This window comes from Heloderma suspectum, chromosome 11 (assembly GCF_057233095.1).
Source record: "Heloderma suspectum isolate Gila_16-S chromosome 11, 16-S_ref, whole genome shotgun sequence".
NCBI lineage: Eukaryota > Metazoa > Chordata > Lepidosauria > Squamata > Helodermatidae > Heloderma > Heloderma suspectum.
Window position 1 is genome coordinate 32,690,931 of NC_139468.1, and position 22,359 is coordinate 32,713,289.

At 43.0% G+C, this 22,359-nt stretch overlaps 1 protein-coding gene across 13 annotated transcripts; it reads left to right on the forward strand.

The window, feature by feature from the left end:
* The first annotated feature begins 339 nt into the window (after positions 1–339).
* Positions 340–22,354, forward strand: LINS1 (lines homolog 1). 13 transcript variants are annotated; one of them, XM_084817368.1, is made up of 8 exons: positions 340–357; positions 1,781–2,148; positions 3,053–3,536; positions 3,625–3,714; positions 6,951–7,092; positions 7,350–7,949; positions 10,121–10,301; positions 16,864–22,354. In XM_084817368.1, exons 3-8 carry the CDS (start codon positions 3,084–3,086, stop codon positions 17,807–17,809), a joined length of 2,412 nt encoding a protein of 803 aa, XP_084673494.1. In that variant the 5' UTR covers positions 340–357; positions 1,781–2,148; positions 3,053–3,083; the 3' UTR covers positions 17,810–22,354. The 13 variants fall into 13 exon arrangements, with proteins under 13 accessions (XP_084673494.1, XP_084673493.1, XP_084673500.1 ...); XM_084817367.1 differs by lacking the exon at positions 340–357 and adding an exon at positions 1,224–1,342; XM_084817374.1 differs by lacking the exon at positions 340–357 and adding an exon at positions 1,224–1,342 and having other exon boundaries at positions 1,781–1,927.
* The last annotated feature ends 5 nt before the right edge of the window (positions 22,355–22,359 follow it).

The window sequence follows — 22,359 nt, forward strand, 5'->3', positions numbered from 1 at the left end:
GCGGCCGCGCTCGGCTCCCCTCCGCCTCGCGCCGCGGCCCGCCGCCTCTCCCGATTGGGCGGCGTGAAGGTTCCGAAAGCCCCGCCCACCCGCAAGCTTGGTGTCTCCTCCTCTTCGTGTGTGTGTCTGTCTCTCTCTCTCTCGCCCACCCCCGCCCCTCTCTCGCCCAAGGGGAGACGGTGCCGCTGCCGTCCCTATAGGCACTTCCGGTGTTAAATCGGTAACTTTCGGCTTCTTTGCCAAAGCCCGGCGTAAGGGAAAGGGGCTTTCGACCAGAGAGGCGTTGCGGATAGAGCGGCATGGAGCAGAGGGGCCAATCGCGGCTTTCCGTTGTATAACGGACGTCCAGAATGCGGGGTTATTCTGCCCTTTTATATATATATGTATTATATATATGTATGTATGTATGTAATATGTAGAATATATATATGTAATATGTATAATATATATATATATATATATACACAATATGTAGAATATATATATGTATAATACATGCATAATATATATATGTATAATACATGCATAATATATATATGTATAATACATGCATAATATATATATGTATAATACATGCATAATATATATATATATGTATAATACATGCATAATATATATATATGTATAATACATGCATAATATATATATGTATAATACATGCATATATATATATATGTATAATATAAGCATAATATATGTAATCTGTATAATATATATATATATATATATATATGTAATATGTATAATAAATATATATAATATGTATAATATATGGACTTGAGCACACTCCGGGAGAGAGCGCAGGACAGGAAGGCCTGGCGTGCTATGGTCCATGGGGTCACGAAGAGTCGGATACGACTGAACGACTGAACAACAACAACAACAACAAATAATATATATATATATATATAATTTGTATTATATATATATATTATATGTATAATATATATATGTATAATACATGCATAATATATATATGTAATATGTATAATATATATTAATATATAATGTATGTAATATATATATATATATGTGTGTGTGTATATAATATGTGTATGTATGTATACATATATATATATATATATATATGTATATATGGTCCCCAGCGGAAGTTGAGGCTGCGTGTGCGTGCCACTCTGAACTTTTTAGTCTCTCTACGGCCCACATGTCTCCTAAAGAGAAGGGGCGGGGCGTTTCCTGCGTCAGGTGCTGCCGCAAAGCTTGAGCTGGGGCTTTGCGACGGAGGTGGGCGGGGCTCCGCTCGGCTCTCGGAGGTGGGGCGCGCGCGCTCTTCGGATGGCGAGGCCTAGAAGCTGGGGCCGGTTGCCTAGCAACGCTCGGGGTTCGTGGCGCTGATGCTGTTGGCGGGAAGTGTGTGGGGCTGGGGCTGGGGCTGGGGCTGGGGCTGGGGCTGGGGCGGGCGCGTCGAGGCTCAGGCCGGGTCAAGTCCGGCCGCAGAGTGCCGTGGTAGAGTCCTGAAGGGGCAGAATGGACTGCACCGCTGTAGTCTCCGGGTAAAGCCCTCATAAGCCCCACTTGGAGCAGACCTACTGAAATGAATGGGATGTAACTTAGACATGAATAGCGTGAGCCCCATCCATTTCCGTGGGTCTCCTTTAAGTAGGTGTTGCGTTAGAGTTTGCCCTTCAAGCGTAGGGATCGCACTTTTTGGAATAGTTCCATACACCCTGGAAATACACACGCACACCGTGCAAATCACGCAGAGAGGTGTAGCTCTTCCTGTGCTAATTTTCTTCTTGCGGGGATTTCTTCAATGTAGGGCAGCATGCAAGAACGTGAGCCTCCCTGACATGCAGGTCGAACTGGTACAGTCCGCACTAGTCCCTCAAGACTCCGCCATCTCTTTCTGTGGCATGGATACGTAAGGCTCCAAGGGAGGAGGAGTGAGAGGAGATGGGTGAAATAGGTAGAGATTCCAAGTTGACAGGTGTTAACATTGGGGGGGCGAGTATGTGAGAGCGGGACTGATGACCAGGTGCGAAAGAGACCAGGGTTGTTGTGCCTTTCAATGTGTATTTCTTTCTAGAGTTCAAAATGCTTTCCATTACAACAGCCTGCTCCAGTGCTGGCTCCGGGTTTTTGAGGGCCCATGGAAAAGACTGTCAATAGGCCCCCTCCTTCATTGGGGTAAGGGAAAGGACTCTCCAGCTGCATGTATGTGAAGTGGTTCTTGCAGAGGAGGAAATTGTCCCCTCCCCACCACTAACAAAGCTTTGGCAGTGCCAGCTCCATATTTTTGAGGGCCCTTGGGCAAGACACCCTCAACGGGTCCCCTCCCTCAGTGATTTTACCTTCTCACTGCCATTGTCACTAGCTGCTGCTCCTCCTCCTCGCTGTTGCTACTGCTTCCCTGACAGGCAGAGACAGCCAGTGAGCAAGTAGGCCATGGCATCTACTGCTCCTCCTCCCCCCCGCCTCCATTGTCCGGGCCAGAGCAAGAGACAGGTTGCAGTGGTGAGGAGGAGGAGCAAGTCCAGGGAGCCCTTGTTGGTGGGTTTCTGCTGGGCTGTGGGCTCTCAGCAGAAGCCCAACCATGCCTACCCTTGACTCTGGCCCCGGTCTCCTTCCAGGCATAATGATAATTTGCCAAAGAACACCCAACATATCCTTATTTCTTTTTATAGTTTGAAAAGGAGGTGAGTTTTTGACAACATGGCTTCAGAAGTTGTTTATTTTCTTTTGCAAAGTAATTTAGTTCCTTGCCAAAATGTTGCATGGACCTAGGACCAGATTTAGGCTGCAATCCTATGCACACTTACATGGGAGTATGCCTTATATTGAACTCAGAGGAGCTTGCTTTGGAGAAGACATGCATAGGATTACACTCTTAGGCCGCAATCTTGTACAATCACATGCACACTTAGCTAGGAGCCCCTGGGACTTGCATCTGAGAAGATATGCATAGGACAGCACTGTTGTGCTGTCAAAAGTGAAGCTTTGTATTAATTTCCAGTCAAATAACTCATCTGATTTGTTTGGACTTTTCAGAGCTCATGTTACAAATCTTATGCACGGTTATCTTTTATTCTAGATACACCGAGGGAAAACTCCATATAACGTGAATGCATAAAGAAATATTGAAGGTATCAAATTTGCCCACAATGGGGTCTCTTTTTCTACACCTTCAGCAGATGTATGATGACATGCTGGTAGATGCCCCATTAGCAAAAGATGGTCATGGCTGTGCAGCTGTCCTAAATTTTCCTGTTTCTTTGCAACACTTGTCGGCAAAAAACAGCAAATCTTGTGCAAGATGCCTGTATCCTACTCTTGACGCTCAGAACTCTTCTGCTCTAGACTCGATAGCATTCGAGATAGATAATAAATTTCCTGATACTTCGGAAAAGGTGAGCCATTCAAAATGCCAGGTACGGGAAACTATGCTGCTTCAGTTAACTTTGATCAAGATGATGCTTGCCAAAGTGAAATCCCAAGTGGTGACAGTTGGAATAAAACAGAACTATCTTGAGATCATTAGAATTCTCTTGAAAGAAGGCAACATTGACTCAAAATTAGTGAGTATTGTAAGTGAATTTTTTTTCAAAGCTTTATTGTTAAGGCATCTCTTACCTACAATTTCCCCCCTTTTTCTACTTCTTGCAGATTCATCTGTTATGTAGTTCTGATAAACAGCTCTCTCACATGGCTTCCAAAAGTTTGGTCTCCCTCGTGCACTTTCAGTTAATGGAAGAGGTGAGTCGCAAGCTGCGTTCCTACTTGAGCAAATATACCTGCTTTGTGCTGCAGGTTTTTTAAGTAGGTATGTAATTGATTCACTATAGTTGATTACTCAGTTAAATCTGCTAACATGATCAGTCAGAAGATCTTAAAAGTTTGATTTTTTTTAAGTAAGTACATACAACCCTACAGATGGCAGGTACATCTTAGAGGCATTTCTCCTTTTGTTTCACACCTGAGGGAATACCTGTTAAGAGATGGTGCCTGCTGTGGTGAATGCATGCATCATTTAAAAACCAAGGGAGAATGATTTTTTTTTCTTCAGAACTATTGTTTTATGCACATTTAATTGATTGATCTGCTAAGTTTTCATTAATTGGGGAACAGGCCTATTTTTGAGGCAACTTGCCCTAGAAATGAATACTTCATCTCCATGTTGGCACCTAGATCGACCCAAGGAGGACCGTCTGCAATCTGCAGTCTGCAATGCAATCTCCTTGCATTTAGGCAGGTGGTTACTGCCTTTCTGTTCCAGTATGGTTTTAATTTATGATGCTGCTTTGCTGTACTGATGCTGCTCTTTATGGTATGATGCTTTTTTGTTATTTTAGTGCTACCTTTGATGTTTGTGTGTGTTTGATTAGCTAGTGTAAGCCAGTTTGAATATAATACATAGAAAACTTTGATACAATGTCAGGAAATAAATAATTCTGGTTGTTACTATTTTCTGGTTGTAGGATTTTCTTAAAAGCATTCCAGCGAGCCCAGCCTCGCAAATAAGACTCTCGAACCTTCAAAATGGTGGCAGGGAAATTTGCTCACAGTTGCTTGTCGTTACATGCAAACCAGGTTGATGTTATGTGTGTGTAACTTGTTATTGTTTGTGGCATATTGATGACATGAAAGGGGGAGAAATTCATTCTCTCTCTCTCCCCTTTCCACTTCACAAATGTTTTCTTGCCTGGTCCCCTGGAGGCAATTCTTACTTGCAAGAGGCAACTAGACAAGTGGCTCTTTATAAGCCTACGGTAATTTAATTAATGCAAGCAACAGGTAGGGTGGATTATGTTGATTAAAAGATTTTAATTTGCCTTTTGGAATGCACCACTCTCAACAGTTAAAACTGTTCCTGGACTATACCATTTCAGACTGTTGGTGGGGGAGTTTATGATTGAACGCTCCCTGTCTACTCTGCAAAAAGAAAAGCTGCAAATGGAAAACTATTTCCCAGGAAAACAGTTTCTCTGGCCTGTTAGCTTTCTATACGTAAGGAGTGGGAGAGGGTTATGGGTATGGATGTGCGAACCCACTCCCATCTGAGTTCTCTGGGCACCTGCCCAGCCCCTGCTCACCGGTCCCTGGACCTCGCTCAAGCCCCTCCTGCGCTCGACAAGCAGCCCACATTTATCATAGTGGCCTCTATGGTCGCCATTTTTAAAAAAATAAAATGGTGATTGCAAAAACGCACATGCGCAAAATGTGCATCTTCGCATATGCAAATATGTCCATGTGCAAAAATGCACATTTTGTGCACATGCAAATATGTGCATTTTGCAATCATGGTTTTATTTTTCAAAAAATGGCGACCACGGAGCTCGACAAGGCCGTCGGGGTGAGTGCAGGCCGCTCACCAAGTGTGGGCAGGGGGCAAGCGGGGGCAGGGGCTCTGCAGGTGGAGCGGTTCCGCTGGACTCCCAGATGGAATCAGGCTCTAGCGCCATCCCTAGTTATGGGTGATTAGTGCTGACAGTGTTGATTCTCTGGTGGTTGCACAGATAGCCCCAATCAAGCACTGCCATTGTGTATGCATGCCTGGTTTCTGATGCAAATTCTTTCCCATGTGCAGTAACATTTTGCATGCTCAAGATCTCATCCAGAGGGTGATCTGCTTATAGCAGCCTGTTCCCATGTGCACCGGGCCCCATTAGGTTCCTTTCGATAGCCAGTTCCTCAGTGCAGTACCAGAATAATCAGACAGAGGGCTTCATAACACAATTGAAACTGCATTTCGGTCGGTTATCCTATCTTCTGAATATTTAACAAGCTGATCAAGGCATGTGTGTATGGGACATGAGTGTATGTAATATTTCATGAGCCACTCTCCAAATCTGAGACCTCCAGCTCAAACCTCAATAGCTGCCAGTGATGGCTTCTCACCAGAATCTGTGTTGTCTTTCCATATTTCTAATTACAGCTGTGCTCTTCCAGAACAACAGAACTATTCCCCTTTGCTTCAGTCATCAAGAATTACTTTGAAAACCCTATATTTATAGCAGTCTAGTTATGGGGGGTTAGTGCTTTGTGAGATTATTTCAGCTCTAGAGGGTCCATCAGATAGAAAAATTAAAAGATGCTTTGACATGCAATTTTCAACCCCATTTCAGGTGCAGTATGTATTGAGAAATTCTGCTCTGTGGGTTCTGAATTTATAAGGGAATTGTAAGGTCATTTGTGTGCTCCCAAATGCTCAGGTGCAGGAGGAAGTGTAAGTCAATGTTGGTTGAGAGTGAGGAAGCCGTTGGACAGAGAACCCTCTCCCACAGTGCTTAGAAACCTCAGTGTATATTGTTATCTATATATTTTTAAGCTTTCTGGCTTTGCTAAAGCCTCATTCTCAGGAGGGAAACCTGTGCTATGTCACTTCAGGCTGCAGGTGAGAGTTTATGATCAAATGACCCTCAAAACAAAAAGAATTCCCTGAGCATAGAAAACAGACATGTCAGGGAGATGGCTAGGCTATGTATTTATTTATATAAGCTGCTTCTAGACTGTTTGACCTTCCAGGGTTTCCAAGTAGTTTACAGAAAAGCACATACAATACTATACAACTGAGTCTTTCTCCCTGACATTTATTATCCCTGTGCAGGGATTATGTTTTTCTGAATGGAGGGACAGTTAATCTCATGGTGCCTCACCTGCAGTCCAAAATGGTACAGTCCAGAAACAGGTTTACCACCTTGGTGAGATCTAAATTACCTACTATTCAAGTAAAACAATAGGGCTGAGGGAAGGAGCCCTAAGAGTGAAAGTGTAGGTGAAGTATATAGATCCCTAGTCAGAGCTTGCTTTGGCCAGATGGCCTTTTTGAGAGTGGGCAAGCTGGTGGGGAAGCGTATCCTTCCCAGTGCTTGGAAGTTCTATGCCCAGAGCTTCTGCCTCTTCCATCCTTTGCCTTCACTTCAGGGAGCCGTATTTGGACCAGGAGGTTCAATCATAACATAGGTAAACGCTCTCTCCTTTTGTTTTTCCAGAGTTCACTGAATAGCGCCTGGCTTGGTTTTTATTTAGAGGCTTTGTTGGGATTTCCCAGTAGCAGCTGGATAGCAGAATGCCTGTGGATGCTTACATACATGATAAGAGAGATTCTGAAAGATGAAGGCTTGTGCAAAGGAGGTACTGTTTGAATTGGGATTAAGTTGTAAATTACCAGTAGGGGGCAGACGACAGTATGTATCAGAACAGTTTATGTGCCCGGAAATATTGACATCTTACCTGAATTGGAAAAATAAATATTGGAAAGTACAGCATGTTCATGAAGGAAACTGGGGGTATTTGTCTCTATGCCAAAACTCTTTTATTTACCAGATTAGCTAAACTGTGCCTGGGTGGTACTCCAACACTGCTTGATACTGGTGATGCTGTTGTTACAGGTAACCTGAAGAAACTTCTAACTCCACTCGACAGTGTACTTGAAGGCTTTTGCAAGTGCATCATGACTTATTATTCTGATATTTCCCAAGATGTTCCAATATCTGCAAAAGCCACAAGTGACTTGAGTGGTTTTCTAGACCTCCTTGAAATACTTGTGGCCTCCAGAATTCAAGCACCCCTAAACTTTACCTGCCAAAGAACTGTGTTTTTGAATGCTTCTTGGGTCTTGAGTCTTGCCACCTCGCCTGTTCATGAATTAATCAAGAAGAAATCTATCATGCTTCTTAAAAAATGCATTCTTCACAAAGCTGGCGAAGACCTAATAGAGGGAAAGGTGCCTCCTTCCTCCCACCAGGACCCTCATTTCGACAAAGACAGATTAGTGCTTGCTGGTGCTGTTCTGCAGTTTGTGAATTCTGGGTGGTTGAATAGATTGTCTGTTAGTGAAAAGGCCAGCCACTTTGGAGGCAATCATGTTATGCCTGAAGTGGATATCTGTAGCAGTCCTGATCAAGTCACCCTGAGAGCCTTAAGCTTACTTCTGCTTAAAGCGTTAGAGATTAAGATCCAGGATTCTGCCTCTGAAGTTGAAGCCCAAGGTAATTTTTTTTAAGTTACTTAAAGCTCTTATCAGCAACTAGTTTCATAAGAGGGGTACCTTGAGAAGTCGGGTGGGGAGGGAGATGGACTAATCTCTCTGACTTTTCCCCACAGGTTGCCATTTCTTGCTCTGTGTCTTCTTGTCTCTGGACTGACATTTTAGGGGAGAGGGCAATTATACTTTGGGGGGTGTGGGGGAGACCCGTGATCTATTAAATAAAATCTGCATATTACAAATCTACCTCCTGTAATTGGTGAACTCCACAGACCCACAGTTCTAGCAGCATGCTACAGAGGGGCTGTCGCTACTTGTCAGTTGCAAGAGATATTGGGAGTAACTTTCTAGAAAGACATTGCCTGTCAGGCTCTCAAAATACACAAAGGCTTCTTTAGTACATATCTTCCAGGAGCTTTTGTCCCATGACTTGAGCTGCAAGCTTTAATCAGTAGATCAGTCAATTAAAACTTTAGTTGATTAACGAGGGTTAATTTTAATTGGTGAGGACAGAGCGAAGGGCACACTTCTTCTACTTTCTGACATTATTTTGATTCTTATACACATATTGCTATAATAATGAAAAGGAAAGTATTAAAGGTGGCCTTTTCTTCTCACGATATGTGATAGATTTTGTATATGAAGTAGTAAGGTTACTAAAAGGCGTGTCTTGGAAATGTATGCAGATTTAGGTTTTCCAATTACTGGAGAGGTAAATTGCTTCTGCTTAAGGATTCAAATTCTGAAAACATTTCTGCCATAGCTCTGGGGTGCATGAGGCACAGCAGCTACAGTGCAGGTGGGGTGAGAGGGTAATATGTAAAATGAACTGATGTAGCAATTAATACTAGAACAAAGCCTCTCTAGAGAATTCACCTTTTCTGAATAGTATAATTTATGGCATGATTTGGCAAGTCTCCCCTTACTAATTAAGAAGCTCCACCCATGGAGATCCTGCTGCATAGACAATAAAAGACTGGGCTCAGCTAAAGTTGAAGTGTTTTATGGGGGGCAGAGCATCATAGAACCAGTTTTGCACATCCTGGAAAACCTACATCTTAGGCTTTCAATCTGTCACGTGAGCAAGCAGCCTATTCCAGTCACTCAGTTTTAAACTGGGTTCATCTTTTCCTCAATAAAGCATCAAGTTGCATTTTCCTGTATCTCTGACCCTCACTTATCTCATACTGCCTTTAGCCTGTCATCCTATTATAATCACCAGGGATAGTGATAAGTTGTGTTCTTGGCACTAAATATAACTGATGAATCCAAATAATACAGTAGGGGAAACTGCCATTGTATGAAGCAGTCCCCACCCCCTTTCCATTCGAATTCCTTGTTACCAGCCTGTTTGAACCAAGAGGAGGCTAAAAGTCGTCATCGTCGTCCCCCCCAGCCTGCCCTACATTCAAACTGTTGTAGTGACTATTAGTGGAGTGGGAGGCACAAAGGGAGAAAGTAGCATGCACAAAGTGGGGCTGTTTGCGTGACACAACATTTATTTAACCCATGGTGAGGCTGTGGCATGCGGGGTGCATGTGGCCACCATTTTGAATATGGAGCCCCTGCCCGAGGCGTTGTTGTGTCATGCAAACCCAGCAAGTGTGGGTTATGTGAAGGTTGTTTAACTCTCGCATAACCCACGCTCACAATGTTCACATGACACAGCAACCCCCAAGTGGGGGTTGCATATGCAGCCTGGTGCCCATGGGCATTGCGGCTTGTCATGAGTTACGCAGGTTGTCATCTGAACCCAGTCAGTATGTAGAGGGCAAAGTGGTTATGTTTTTGTCAATTTCTCCCCACTTCTTTGGCCAACCATGGCAAGTTTAGTTGAGGTCTGAAATACTTTTTTAGCCTTTAGCTGGGCACTGGCAAACAAGGTGTCAACAGGCAATCCTTGATATGCTGGATTTGATCCCTAAGCTGCTGGTTACCTGCTATTGCTAGTTTTTTTTGAGGAAATTTCCCTGCATAACGCACAAATCTATGGAGCTTTCCCCTTTACATTCCTTTTAAAATGTTTATTACAGCAGGTAGTGATAAAACAATCATTCTGTTCCATTTGCAAAATGCATGTTTGGGGCCCTTACATTTTTTTCAGTGCTGCCCAAAAGTGAATAACATCAAAATGATTTTGGATTTTAAGAGTATTTTTCTTTTCTTTTTCTTTAGCTCATTTGGAGAGTGTTATGTGTCAACTGCTGACATACTTAAAAAACTATCTGAGGTCTTCTCCCTGTATTTGTCCATTTGAACATCCTTGCATGTGGCTTTCTGTGCTGTTCATAGAACAAGATGATGACATGTTGGAAGCTGCGAAAGCATTACTAACAATTCATTTGAAGTTTGAGAGGTTAGTGTCCATTTTCCCTGAGCTTGTCAGGTTGTATTTCCTAAAAACCATTGGTCATCACAAACATGAGGGAAATGAAAAGTGATTTTATACACAATTCAGGCAAAAGGGTACAACTTGAAATAAACTTGGTATTTCATTGTATTGCAGATTATTCTCAGCCAAATATATGCCTAATTCTTTTAACCCCTAGGGCAAACCTAGGAAAGTTATATGCTAAATACTTAACCCTATTAGATTTCATATAAATAGTTTTTCATGGTTGTTCTGGATAGGATGTTGTCAAAACTTTCCATTAGAAGTTGTTAGAATAGGAATATAAAGAGCAATCAGTACATCATGTATTATATCCTCTACATCTTCCATGCCACAGATATATAAGCAATTCACAAGGACCTTAGCATATCTCCCCTCTAAATATGCTGAAGGCATTGTTTAAAATTGCAAAGAAGTAAAAGCTTTCATCAGAGCATTAGCAGAAAGCTCAAAAAAATAAATTGGTGTCCCATGATTTCTCCTAATAAACAGAGAGAACTGCATATCCTGAATGTGAGACTTCAGGTTCAATCCTATGCATGTTTAGAAAGAAAGAAAAAATCCTACAACTCCTAGCATTCCCCGGCCAGCCATAGCTGACTGGGGAATGCTGAGAATTATAGGACTTTTTTCTGTCTAAACATGCACAGGATTGCACCCTTAATTACTCTGAAATCCAGTTCTTCAACCTTGTTTTAAATTCGTTGCCTTTACCGATGAGAGGGTAGCAGCTTCAAAGACATTTGCATCTAACCCATAGTTTGAAATGAGGGCAAGCAAATTTGCACGAACTTTAATGTTTTATATGGTTATATGGTAAAGTGAGGCACGTTAGGGCAAAAAATCTCAACTTCAAATATAAGCTGATGGGATCTGAGCTAGTGGTGACTGACCAAGAAAAAGATCTTGGGGTTGTGTTGGATAGCTCAATGAAAATATTGACCCAGTGTGCAGCTGCTGTGAAAAAGGCAAATCCCATATTAGGCACAATTAGGAAAGGAATTGAGAATGAAACTGCCAATATCATACTGCCTTTATACAAATCTATGATGTGACTACATTTGCAATACTGTGTACAGTTCTGGTTACCACACTAAAAAAAGATATTGTAGAGTTGGAGAAAGTGCAGAAAAGGGCAACTAGGGGCTGGAGGAACTCCCTGATGAGTAAAGGTTACATAATCTGGGATCGTTTAACTTAGAAAAAAGCGTGAGTAAGGGGAGACATGACAGAGGTATACAAAATTATGCATGATGTGGAGAAAGTGGATAGGGACACATTTTTCTCCCGCTCTCATACCAGTAGAGTCTGGGGTCATCCCATGAAACTTATTGGTGGGAGATTCAGGACAGATAAAAGGAAGGACTTCTTCACGCAGTGGATAGTTAAAACTATGGAATTTGCTACCACAAGACATAGTGATGGCTACCAATTTGGATGGTTTTAAAAGGGGGTTAGACAAATTCCTGGAAGAGAAGGCTATCGATGGTTCTGAGTCCTAATGGCTATATACTACCTCCAGCATCAGAGGCAGTATGCCTGTATACTCCAGTTACTAGGAACATGGCCAGGAGGGTGCTGTTGCACTCATCTCCTGCGTGTGGGTTTACCATGGGCAGCTGGTTGGCCACAGTGTGAACAGAATGCTGGACTAGATGGACCCTTAGTCTGATCCAGCATGGCTCTTTTTATGTTCTTGTGGTTTATTTTCTCCTGCTTTGTGGGAAGGCTTTGGGGTGTCTTGCATAGAATACAGGGAGCTGTCATATCCTGAATCCTGCTACCAAAGGTCCTTTAACTGGAGATTGCACTTGGAATTTTGAGCATTCAGAGCACATGCACATTCTTTCCATTTGCCTTATATGTCAGATGCACCAGAAAAACATTATGCTTCCTTCATCCATTTTTTATATGAGCATTTATATATTTATACTTTCCAGCTTAATGTCAGCCCCCCCGCCCCCCCAGCGGCTCACAAACACAACAAAGCAATAACAATTAGTGTCAAAACTAATGAAACTTAATAAAAAAAATTGGGCTTGATCTGAGGGCAGATGATGCAGCCACCTTGCTGAAGCAAAACAGGTCTGAGTCCAGGGACGTCGGAGAAATCCACAATGGAATCAAATGAGTTCAGATTTCTCTGAATCTGACCCACGGATTCCCCAGTGAACCAGCTTTTCCTGAGTCGCAAAGATTCCAAGGACTTGCGGACCAGTTTTTTTGTTTGCTTTTTTACTTCTCGGAATTTTACACAAATATAGTTCTAGAAAAATATGTAAAATTTTTAAAAAACACCTGCTGAAAATGCATATTTTCCCCCATAGCCTGAAGCATGAAAGTGTGCATTTGAAGAGATTTGTGCATTTTTGCAAGTGCAAATTTGCGCAAATGTGAATTTGCACATATTTCAGAAACTGGGAAAAATCTGATTCTGTCAATGAGCAGACAACAGAACAAAAGGCACCTGACAATCTGTGAAACGCAGACAGAACGGATTTTACAAAATTCATACATCCATATTTGGGTCTAGTCAATTTTTGAATGGGAGACCACTTGAGAACCCTATGTGTACACCATCTTGGATTCCATGATAGAAGAAAGATACAAGCATATCAAATAAATATACAAAATGCTGGACAGTATAGACAGCAGTATCGGACAGTATAGAAAGCATGTCTAAACAGGCCCATCTTGATGAGGACAGGATAGTGGAGAAAGTGAAACAAGCTTCCTCAGGGATGGAATTCCAAAACCTAGGCCTCCCAAGAAGGCCCTGTCCTGTAAACTCACCAAGAATTCCTCCAACAGCAAAGCTGCCTCAGAAGATCTTAATAGGTGGACAGAGGCATGCAGGAGCAGACAGTCCTTTTGATATCCTGGACCCAGGCCACATAGGGCTTTAAAGGTAACAACCAGCAACATGAATTGGGCTTGGAAACACACCGGGAGGTCATGCATGCTCTAACAATAGAGTCGCATCCTCCAAACAACGAGCGCCCATCAACAGACTTGCAGCAGCATTCTGAACCTTCAGTGATTTCTAAACAGGATTCAAAGTCAGCCTTATGTTTAATGCCTAGTAGAACAGCACACTCTATATACAGCGCCCCCATGAAACAACTTTTGCCCCATGAAACCAAACACAAATGGTCAACCATGGATGGTGACCCACCAGGGACTTGATTAAAGCCTCCTGGCTTTGCTCCCTGGGTAGAATTCCCAAACTAGGGCAGCTGTCAAGTACATGATAGGCAAGCATATATGGTCAAAGGGCTGCGTTCAGTTTAGTAGATCATGGGTTTTGGAGGCCTGATGTATACTGCCAGCTTAGTGTACAGTAGCTTAATCTGACTGAAACACAGCACAGTTAGGATGCTTGTGACACCTTAGGTGAAATAGCTCTTGATAAAAATAGTATTTTGTTTTGCAAGCCTTTTGAGGGTGTGAGTCTTCTCAATTAAGAAATGTCACCTGCTTGTAGTGCTGGTTGTTTGGCTTGCCAAGTAGCAGGGCGAAGCATTCTTGCAAACTGTTGAGGCGTTTGGTTACATTGTTCATGCAGTCTGAACTGGAGAGTGCCTTATCTTGGAAAAACAAAGCACTAAGTAGGGGTGTATGAAATCAGTTGGACTTCAGCAAGGGTAATTTTCTCTGGATTGTTCCCACGGAATACAAAAACTGATTGCTCCATCTCCTCCATCTGGGGAAGCTCTGGGAGCAAAACTTGCAGAGAGTGTTTGGAATTAGACTTGCCAGATAAGTGGAGGAAACTTTACCCTGACAGTGTTCATAAAGTTTGTGACACCTGAGATGGTTTCAATGGCTGATATTTCAGAGCTCTTAATTTCTGAATCAGTAACCTTTGTTTCTATGAACACAGTTCCTTGGCCATATCCTTTTTGGACCAGTTGTGAGTATGTCGGCTTAATAAACTATGAAGCTGAGAACACACATCAGGCTTGTGCATGCTCCCCACACTTGTGGGGCGGTTGGGGGGGCACTCAGATGACACCACCCTCACACACATGCATTGAAAGAATGCATCAGACCATGCAGGCTGACCCCCCTCCTGCTGACATGACTTGGCCATGCCCCCTATACATTTAGCCAGTGTGTGAAGAAGCTCAACGCACATAGTGCTCCTCCATGTAAGGTGGGGGGGGGGAACCCTGGACCAATCACGTGGAGGGGCTTTATACACATACATCCTCTTCACACATTGGTTGAGCATGTGGATGGGGGAGAGTCGTCATTGTCAAGCACATTGATAGCAGGGGGTAAAGATAACCCATGCGGGCCTGCAAATCTCCCCCCCCACACACACACACACATTCTGTGCATGTGTGAGAGTGTGATCTGAACCACCTAATGGCTTTGGTGCTCAATTGTGTTTGTTTAAACTACAGTTTTCTGTTGCATCCAAACTGAGAAACTGTGACTTGATCTCGGCCTACTAACCAGGATCTGATCCTGGTTTCATATCCTGGACAGTATGCCAAGATTATACCATGGTTTCCTGATTCAGATGTAAAGGGAAACTGGTTTAAATGAATAGAAGTGGTAAAGCTGGCATGCAAGGGGAGAGAGGGCATGAATGGAGCTCGCAGACAAATGCTTGCCCTCCATGTAATAACACATGGGTTATTTTGGTGAGATCCTTGCTTGTGAATTGTCCCTTTATCTCAGTCCTAGTCTACACATTCTGGAAAATGAGGTGGGACTGAGGTAGGTCCCCCTATCACAGTAGAGATTAGCCAAGCTAGAACCTCTTCCCCTAATGTGTTAGGCTTGGGGGGTTGTGAAGGGTTTTTTTATATATATATTTGTACAGGTGTGGCATTCAGACTGTGGGAGGCAAAGCATTTTTAAAGAGATACAGATCATTCTACCATCTTGGGATTCTCATTCTCACTTCGTTCTTTTGCATGAATAGACCAGACCTCAGATTATTCCCAGTCATTGTTTAGTTTCCGGAATTCTGGATTTTACTAGCTTCTGCATAGCTGAAAATCATAATCAATAATATTAATAACATTTATATAAATAAGATTTTAAAGGCAACTAACACAACCAAAACCCACAATAGAATATATGCATACAAGGACAAAAGGTTCTTAAAAGTTTATGACATGTTTCATACATAGTCACTTTCTGGAAAGGGCATAGAAGTGCATCAATAGCCTTAATTACCTGAGCTCTTCTTATCTAGCTTTCAGCTGTCTGTGGCCTGAAATATAGCTCTCGATCATACTAGCAAATGAAACAGTAACTCTTGTCATGGACGCAAGTCCTAATGTTAGTGCCGTTGTTGCTGTGCAGACTAGCCTGTTATAAAGCATTACATAAAACCATTAGATAACCAAACCAACATTTACAAATATAAATAGTATTCCTAAAACTATGGTGCGTTTTGGGCCAATTTGAATAATCAGGTGAGGGTATGATCCTATGGTCCATTCTAGGGCATCCCAGGAGCCATAGGATACCGTACACCTCCCCCTTCATCGGTAGACAGGGAGGTCCACTTGCACAGAAGGAGATCTTCCCTTGACCAGGAGCAGAAAGCTTCAATGACTTGGCTGCTTTGCTGTCTCTCTGGCAGTAAGGGCACAACAGAGGCATTCTGGGTGTATGACAAGGGCAGATCATGAGAGGCTTTAGATCCTCTGGTTCCAAGCCCCTGCCCCCCATTCCCTGGATATGCCCCTGGAATATTGGGAGGTGTAACAGAACTACACCAACCCTGGAGCAAACATTGTTTCCCCTTCCATTGGAACCAGTATGATGTTTTTTCTTTATAATTACTGCTTTTATTTATGCATGCTAATTTAAAACACATGCAGTTAATCAGCTTTCTTTAATCAGGCGACAGCCCTACTTTTAAGAATTTCATATTTTGGTACCTGATTTTTTAGGAGCTGACATTTGAAAACTTTGCCTAAGTATTTCATGACATTCAGGTCTTTTATGTATGCTGCTTTCACATTCAGATTTCTTGAATATTCAAATTATTTAAAAGTTCTTCTTGTATTTAAAACATAAGCATTGCTTTGCTGGATGAGGCCAAGGGTTCGTCTAGGCCAGAATTTTATCTCCAACAGTGTCTACCCCTCAGACCTTTTGGGAAGTTCACATGCAGAGCATGAAGAGGATGGTCTCTCCCTGTTTGTTGCTGCCATCAGGAATTAGAGGTTTACTGGCTCTGACCTTGAACTTTCCATGGATCTGTTACGACTAACAGATTAAACAACAGTTTGCAGTTAGAGATTAAACCACAGTTTTCTGACTCAGATTTAATGTGAAACTGGTTTAACTAACCCTGGATATATGGATATATTGAATTATGGCAAGCAGGACAAGAGAGTGCATGAACACAGCATTCATGGTAATAAACTATGCTTTATTAGACCAGGTTCATAGTATGTCGGAATTTGGCTATAGTCGTTGATGGAACATGAATAAAATTATCACGGATTCAAAAGCTATCCACTACTTACTCTGTGTGCAACTGTTAACTTTCTAGGTTTTGGCGTGAAGTTGGCTTTACTTTGTGCCATTCAGATGATGGGACCCGAGACACTTTAACGCATCGGACTGGCTGCAATCCTCATTGTATCTTTTTGTTTCTCCTAAGAAGTATCGCATTTGATACCACAGTTCTTCTTGATTTCTTGATTTCATCTGAAACCTGTTTCCTGGAGTATTTTGTAAGATACTTAAAACTTCTAGTAGAAGACTGGCACCATTTTGTCAGAATTTCTAAATGTTTCAGGCCTGCATCCAGCAGAGATTGCAGCTTTTCTGTGGAGTTGTCCTGCCGAGAAAAAAGTGCCTACCAGTCAGACTTGAATTTGCAGAGTGCCTTATATGAGCCACAATCCTGTAATGTGGTGCTTTTGACCCATTCTCAGAACATTTCTTCACCATGGCAAGTTGACAATCTATCTATAAAATCCAACAGGTCCAACATTTTGCAAGAGTTTGATAACATGTCTTCACTGGGTTCCCTTCAAAGGCTGGTTGATTATGAAAGCTCAGAAGATTCTGAGGTAGAATGGGTAGGGGAGGAGTGCTTGACGGACATGCAACAGACATCTTTACCTAATCAAACCTGTACAGATGAAACCGTCCTTATGGATGTGGCTTGCCAAACAGAAACCTCAGAGCAAAACACGTTGCCTCTGGATCTGAATACTTCATCACGCTCTTGCTGCAAGATATCTCCAGATAACCCTGGATCAGCAGCAGGAATGCTTCAGAAATCCATGGAGTGTTTCCTACAACTGCAAGAATCAATTTCAAGGCTACATGGAAGAAACCTCTTTCCATACAACCCGGGGGCACTCCTGAAGCTCTTGACTCGAGTTCACACAATTAGTAAAGAGCACAGATCTGCTTCAAAGCAGTCAAAGCATGTCAGTAATGACATGCAGTACTCATCCCCCAATCCATCTCCACCCACTTGTTAGCATTTGAAAGACTGTTTCCAGAAGTTTTAAGTTGTACTGAAAACTATGGTCAGAAGCAAGTTCTTTGGGATTTGACGGTATATTGCATAAAAGCTGGTCCAACTGGCTTCAAGAGACTTCTTACAACTACAGATCTGTAGATGTGTTTAAATGGAAAGAGTTTGCCCAAAGAATACAGTTTTGCTTGTGATATGTATAGCTAGGGCCTTCTGGGATGATTTTTTGGTTTTCTTAAACTAAAAACCTGAATTTTATTCTTGGCTGTTTTGCTGCTTTTAAAAAAGAAAGATCAGGGTAGATACATGCTCCAGGACTGGAGAGGAGAAATACAGTCTCTAAAGAAATTGGGAGAAATCGTTACTAAAGTTTTAATTGAGAATGGTTTATGCAATGGGAAGGCATGGATGAAGGAGCTGATGACTAAAGTTATTTGTGACTGCCACTTTTTCAAAAGGTCTGTAGCATGGGAGCATTCAGCCCCTCACATAGCTTGTGGCCCCAGCAAGCCAAACATGCATGGTTGATGCACTATGACCTTCCAGGGGATCAGTTAACTTCTTTTTGCACTAGGAAGGCCACAGACAGTGTCATGCACTGGGAAAGCCACAAGACATGGCTAGGGGGCTGTGTTGTGCTTGGTTGGTCACAAGTATCATTACACAGGCCTGCATATTTCATTATTTGTTTACCCAGCCTGTTTAATGCTTAGTACAGGGGTCCCCAACCTTTTTGGGTTGGTGGGCTCATTTGGAATTTTGGGAGAGTGTTGAGAGGCTGCCATGGGGCTCTTGCCCATTCACAAAATGGCTCCCATGGTATGTGAGGCCAGTCACAAAACATCCATTTCCCGGAAGGCTAAAAGAAAAGTAACTTGCCCAAGAACCTAAGTACAAGGCAGGAGTGGGGTCTGAGCTCCAAAATACAAAGCCGCTCCTTTGAAACCAGTTTTCTGCCACAATGCTTATTTCACAGAAGACAAACCGATGAGGCTCAGAGACAAGTAATTTGGCCAAGAATACCTTGTGAGGCCCCAAGGCATCCTTAGAAATAAAGATGGCTCAGGAGGCTGGCGTGTTACCTTTGCAGCATGTTAGCCTCCCAGTCTTTAAAAAAAAAAAAATCTAAAAAACTAATGTGAAAAACAAGAAGGGCAAATCAAGAGAGGTGTTTACAAGCACCTCACTGGAGACCTCAAGCTTGGAACAGCACACTTCACGTGTATGGGGTCTGCAGAAACAGTGGCCCACAAAGCCACGTGCAGCCCATCTGTCATGGATGGTGGCCTGCCAGGGGCTTGGTTGTGCTTCCTGCAGGGAGATTGTCAAGCACTTTGCAAAAAATGCTCAACTAGTGGGTTGCATTCAGCTCTGTGGGTCACAAGCTCGTTGGGCCTGTACTGCTCTAAATTAGTAAAAATGCAAATACAAAATAAAACTTCTAAAGCTCACAAAATGGTACAAGCATACGGTAGTGAAGTTGGATGGGGGTACAAACTGCGTTGATCATAAGTGATATCAGAATAAGCACTCATGATGCCCATGAAACTACATTCCGTGCCATACTTGCATGTCATTATTTATTTATTTACAATATTTACATACTGCTCCACATCAGAAGATTTTGGAGAATTGAACAACAAAGATAAAAGAATAGAACATGAGGTTAAAACAGTTAAAACATTTTTTTTTAAAGGACAAATTCCAATAAGGTCAAATTTAATAAACCGTGGCTGATCACGCAAGGAAGGCCTCTTGAAATAACGTCTTCAGGTGGTGCCAGAAGCAACACAACTTTGGCACCTGCCTGACCTCCAAAGGCAGGGAGTTCCACAGAAAGGGGGCCACCACACTGAAGGCTCTTTTCCTGGTGAACTCTAGCTGGGCTGTGGGTCCATGTGGAACCACCAGGAACATGCCCTCTGATGACCTCAGTGTAGGGATGTACGAAAGGCACTTACCTTTCGCAGATTATGTTGATGGGGGGGGGGGAGGTGCTCCGTTCCTCCCCCCCCCCGGAATCCTGGCTGGCCGGCCGTGCTCCACAGGGATTCTGCGGAGCCGCTGGCCGGCTCCACCAGCAGCCGGACATCCGGCCGCTGGCTAGCAGGGACACAAATGGCGGCGGCCGTAGCCACCGCCGTTTGCGTCCCTGCAGTCGGCTGTGATAGGCTACGTAAACATTTACGTAGCCTATCACGTTTTTTTTAAAAACAGCCGTGACAGGCTACGTAAATCTTTACATAGCCTATCACGTTTTGTTTTGTTTTTTAACTGGAAATGGCGGTGGCGGCCAGTCAGAAGACCGGCCGCCGCTGCCGCCAGGAAGATCCGCCCCAGGTAAGTCTCGTCCCAGTGGGGGGGGCGGGGGGGGGCAGACCGTTCCACCACAGATTTCGGGGGGCCAAATGTGCTGGCATTTGGCCTCCCCGAGATCTGTGGCGGAATTCTCTGACATCCCTACCTCAGTGACTGGGTAGGTTGGTAAAGAAGAAAGTGCTCTCCCAGGTATCCTGGTCCCAACTTGTTTAGGGCTTTGTACGCTAGTACTAATACCTTAAACCTGGCCTGGTAGCAAATAGGCAGGCAGTGCAGTTCCCTCAGCAGTTCCATAATACATATGGAAGGCGGAGAACTGCATGTTCCATGGAGCAAGATATTGTGGCTTGGTTCTTAAGAGAATGCTTCCCTGCTGAAGTGCTTCCTGGAGAGAAGATATTGGAGGTGGGGTATTCCTGCCCAACAAACCATCATGGTGCCTTTATTGCTGATTTGAAGGTGTATTGCCACTTTGCACAACAATTATTTTCTTTTGCAACATAATTGTAATCCTCCCAGCCCCCCTCTGCAAGCTGCCTGTAAGGCAGGATAGGCAGCCTGATGCCTTCTAGATGGGTTGGACCTGGTGAAAAGGAACAAGTGTTTATGATATATTTTTTACACTTCAACCCCAGTAATTATAGTATTGTTATCTTTAACGTCTTTTTTTGGCACCAGTTGTGCAACCCAACTGCCTTGTTTATGCATAAAATGTGACTTTTAGATAGTCAGAATTGAGCAATGCTTTTCTCATATCAGTGATGTAAGCAGGGAGTGTGCGGGCCATAACTCCACATGTATATCTTGTTTTTCAAGTGAGTTAGTGCTGAAGGTGCCTTCCGAGTTTGAGATGACAGGATGTTTAATCCCAGTAGATGAGGACTGTTGCTGTTCTCAAAGAGACGCAAATTGATATTGTTGCAAGAGAGGCAAATTGATATTGTTGCAAGTATTTGCAATATGCAGGGAGAACAGTCCTATGGTCCCTGGAGAGTGTCCCAGGGACCTTAGGATTCTTTGGAGTTTCCCTTTCCAAGGCTGTAGACACTGGTACTCCCTCAGAAGGGGGGCTCTGGAATCCGATCTCTCCCCCACCCCTTGTAGCTACCGTGGAAAGAAACATGCCTGCGCTATGAGGTCGCAAAAGCAGCCTCAGAGAGGCCTGAATGGGGGCGTTCTGGGGGGAGGGAAGGAGAGGAGAGGCCAGATTGTGAGGATTCCTATGGCCTCTGTAGCTGTTAAGAGACAAAATTGCCATGGGAATTTTGCCCATCTTCACTTTATGTATAAGATCTATGGTTTGTTGCACATTATCTGACAAATGCCTGCGTGGGATGAATCCTGTTTGTTGTGGACGAATATATTGCGTGGGATGAATACTTTTTGTTGTGGATGACTATATTGACTAATTAATGCATTCAGCCTTAGAGAACCACAGTAAAAACACAGTAAGGCATTCAGCCTTAGAGAACCACAAAGAACCACAGTAAAAATCTTTGAATCCTGATTAATTAAAGATATAGGTCTATAAAATGTTAAAGCAGCTGGAACCTTGTCTGGCTTTGGTATGTCTATGATGCTTGCATCACACATGTACTTGTAGTTATTCCTCCTATCATAACATGACTGAACAGATCTGTAAGAGGTGTAAGCAACTGACTTGGGAAAGATTTATACAACTCTGCTTGAAACCTATCAAGACCAGGAGATCTGCATATTTTAAGGTTTTTAATAACTTGGTCTACTTCTTATTCTGAGATTAACCTTTCCAAAGCTGCCCTATGCACTGATGTAATTTTTGGAATAGGCTAAGAATCCAGGAAGTCCTTTATTTGGTTGAGATGTGGCTGTTGCAGTGCGTATTAAGTTCTGATAATATTCTGAGAATGCAGAACAGATCTCATCTTTCTTAGTAAGGGTGTTCAATGAGGTCCTGATGGCCAGCATTTCTCTTTTAGTTTGAACACCTCTCATTTTCCATGCCAGATTGCTCTGCTTGTTACCCCTCTCAAAGTATGCCTGTTAAGTATACAGAAGTGCTTTCTAGATGTGATGGGTTTCCAATAAATCCAATTTGTGTCACACTGCTGTCAATTTTGCATATATTTTATTTGAACTGGTTCTCTTATGCTTTTGTTCCAAGCCTTGCAATTCAGCTTAAACTTCTGAGTACATATGAACCCTCATTTGTTTCATTCGCGAGGCAGCTGATAAGAACCACCCTCTAGCCACAGC

Bases quoted from the DNA above. Each gene is read 5' to 3' on its own strand.
- LINS1 (XM_084817368.1), top strand. From the start codon at position 3,084: ATGCATAAAGAAATATTGAAGGTATCAAATTTGCCCACAATGGGGTCT. The intron at 3,537-3,624 runs GTGAGTATTGTA...TACTTCTTGCAG, and splicing joins GCAACATTGACTCAAAATTA to ATTCATCTGTTATGTAGTTC. The intron at 7,950-10,120 runs GTAATTTTTTTT...CTTTTTCTTTAG, and splicing joins CTCTGAAGTTGAAGCCCAAG to CTCATTTGGAGAGTGTTATG.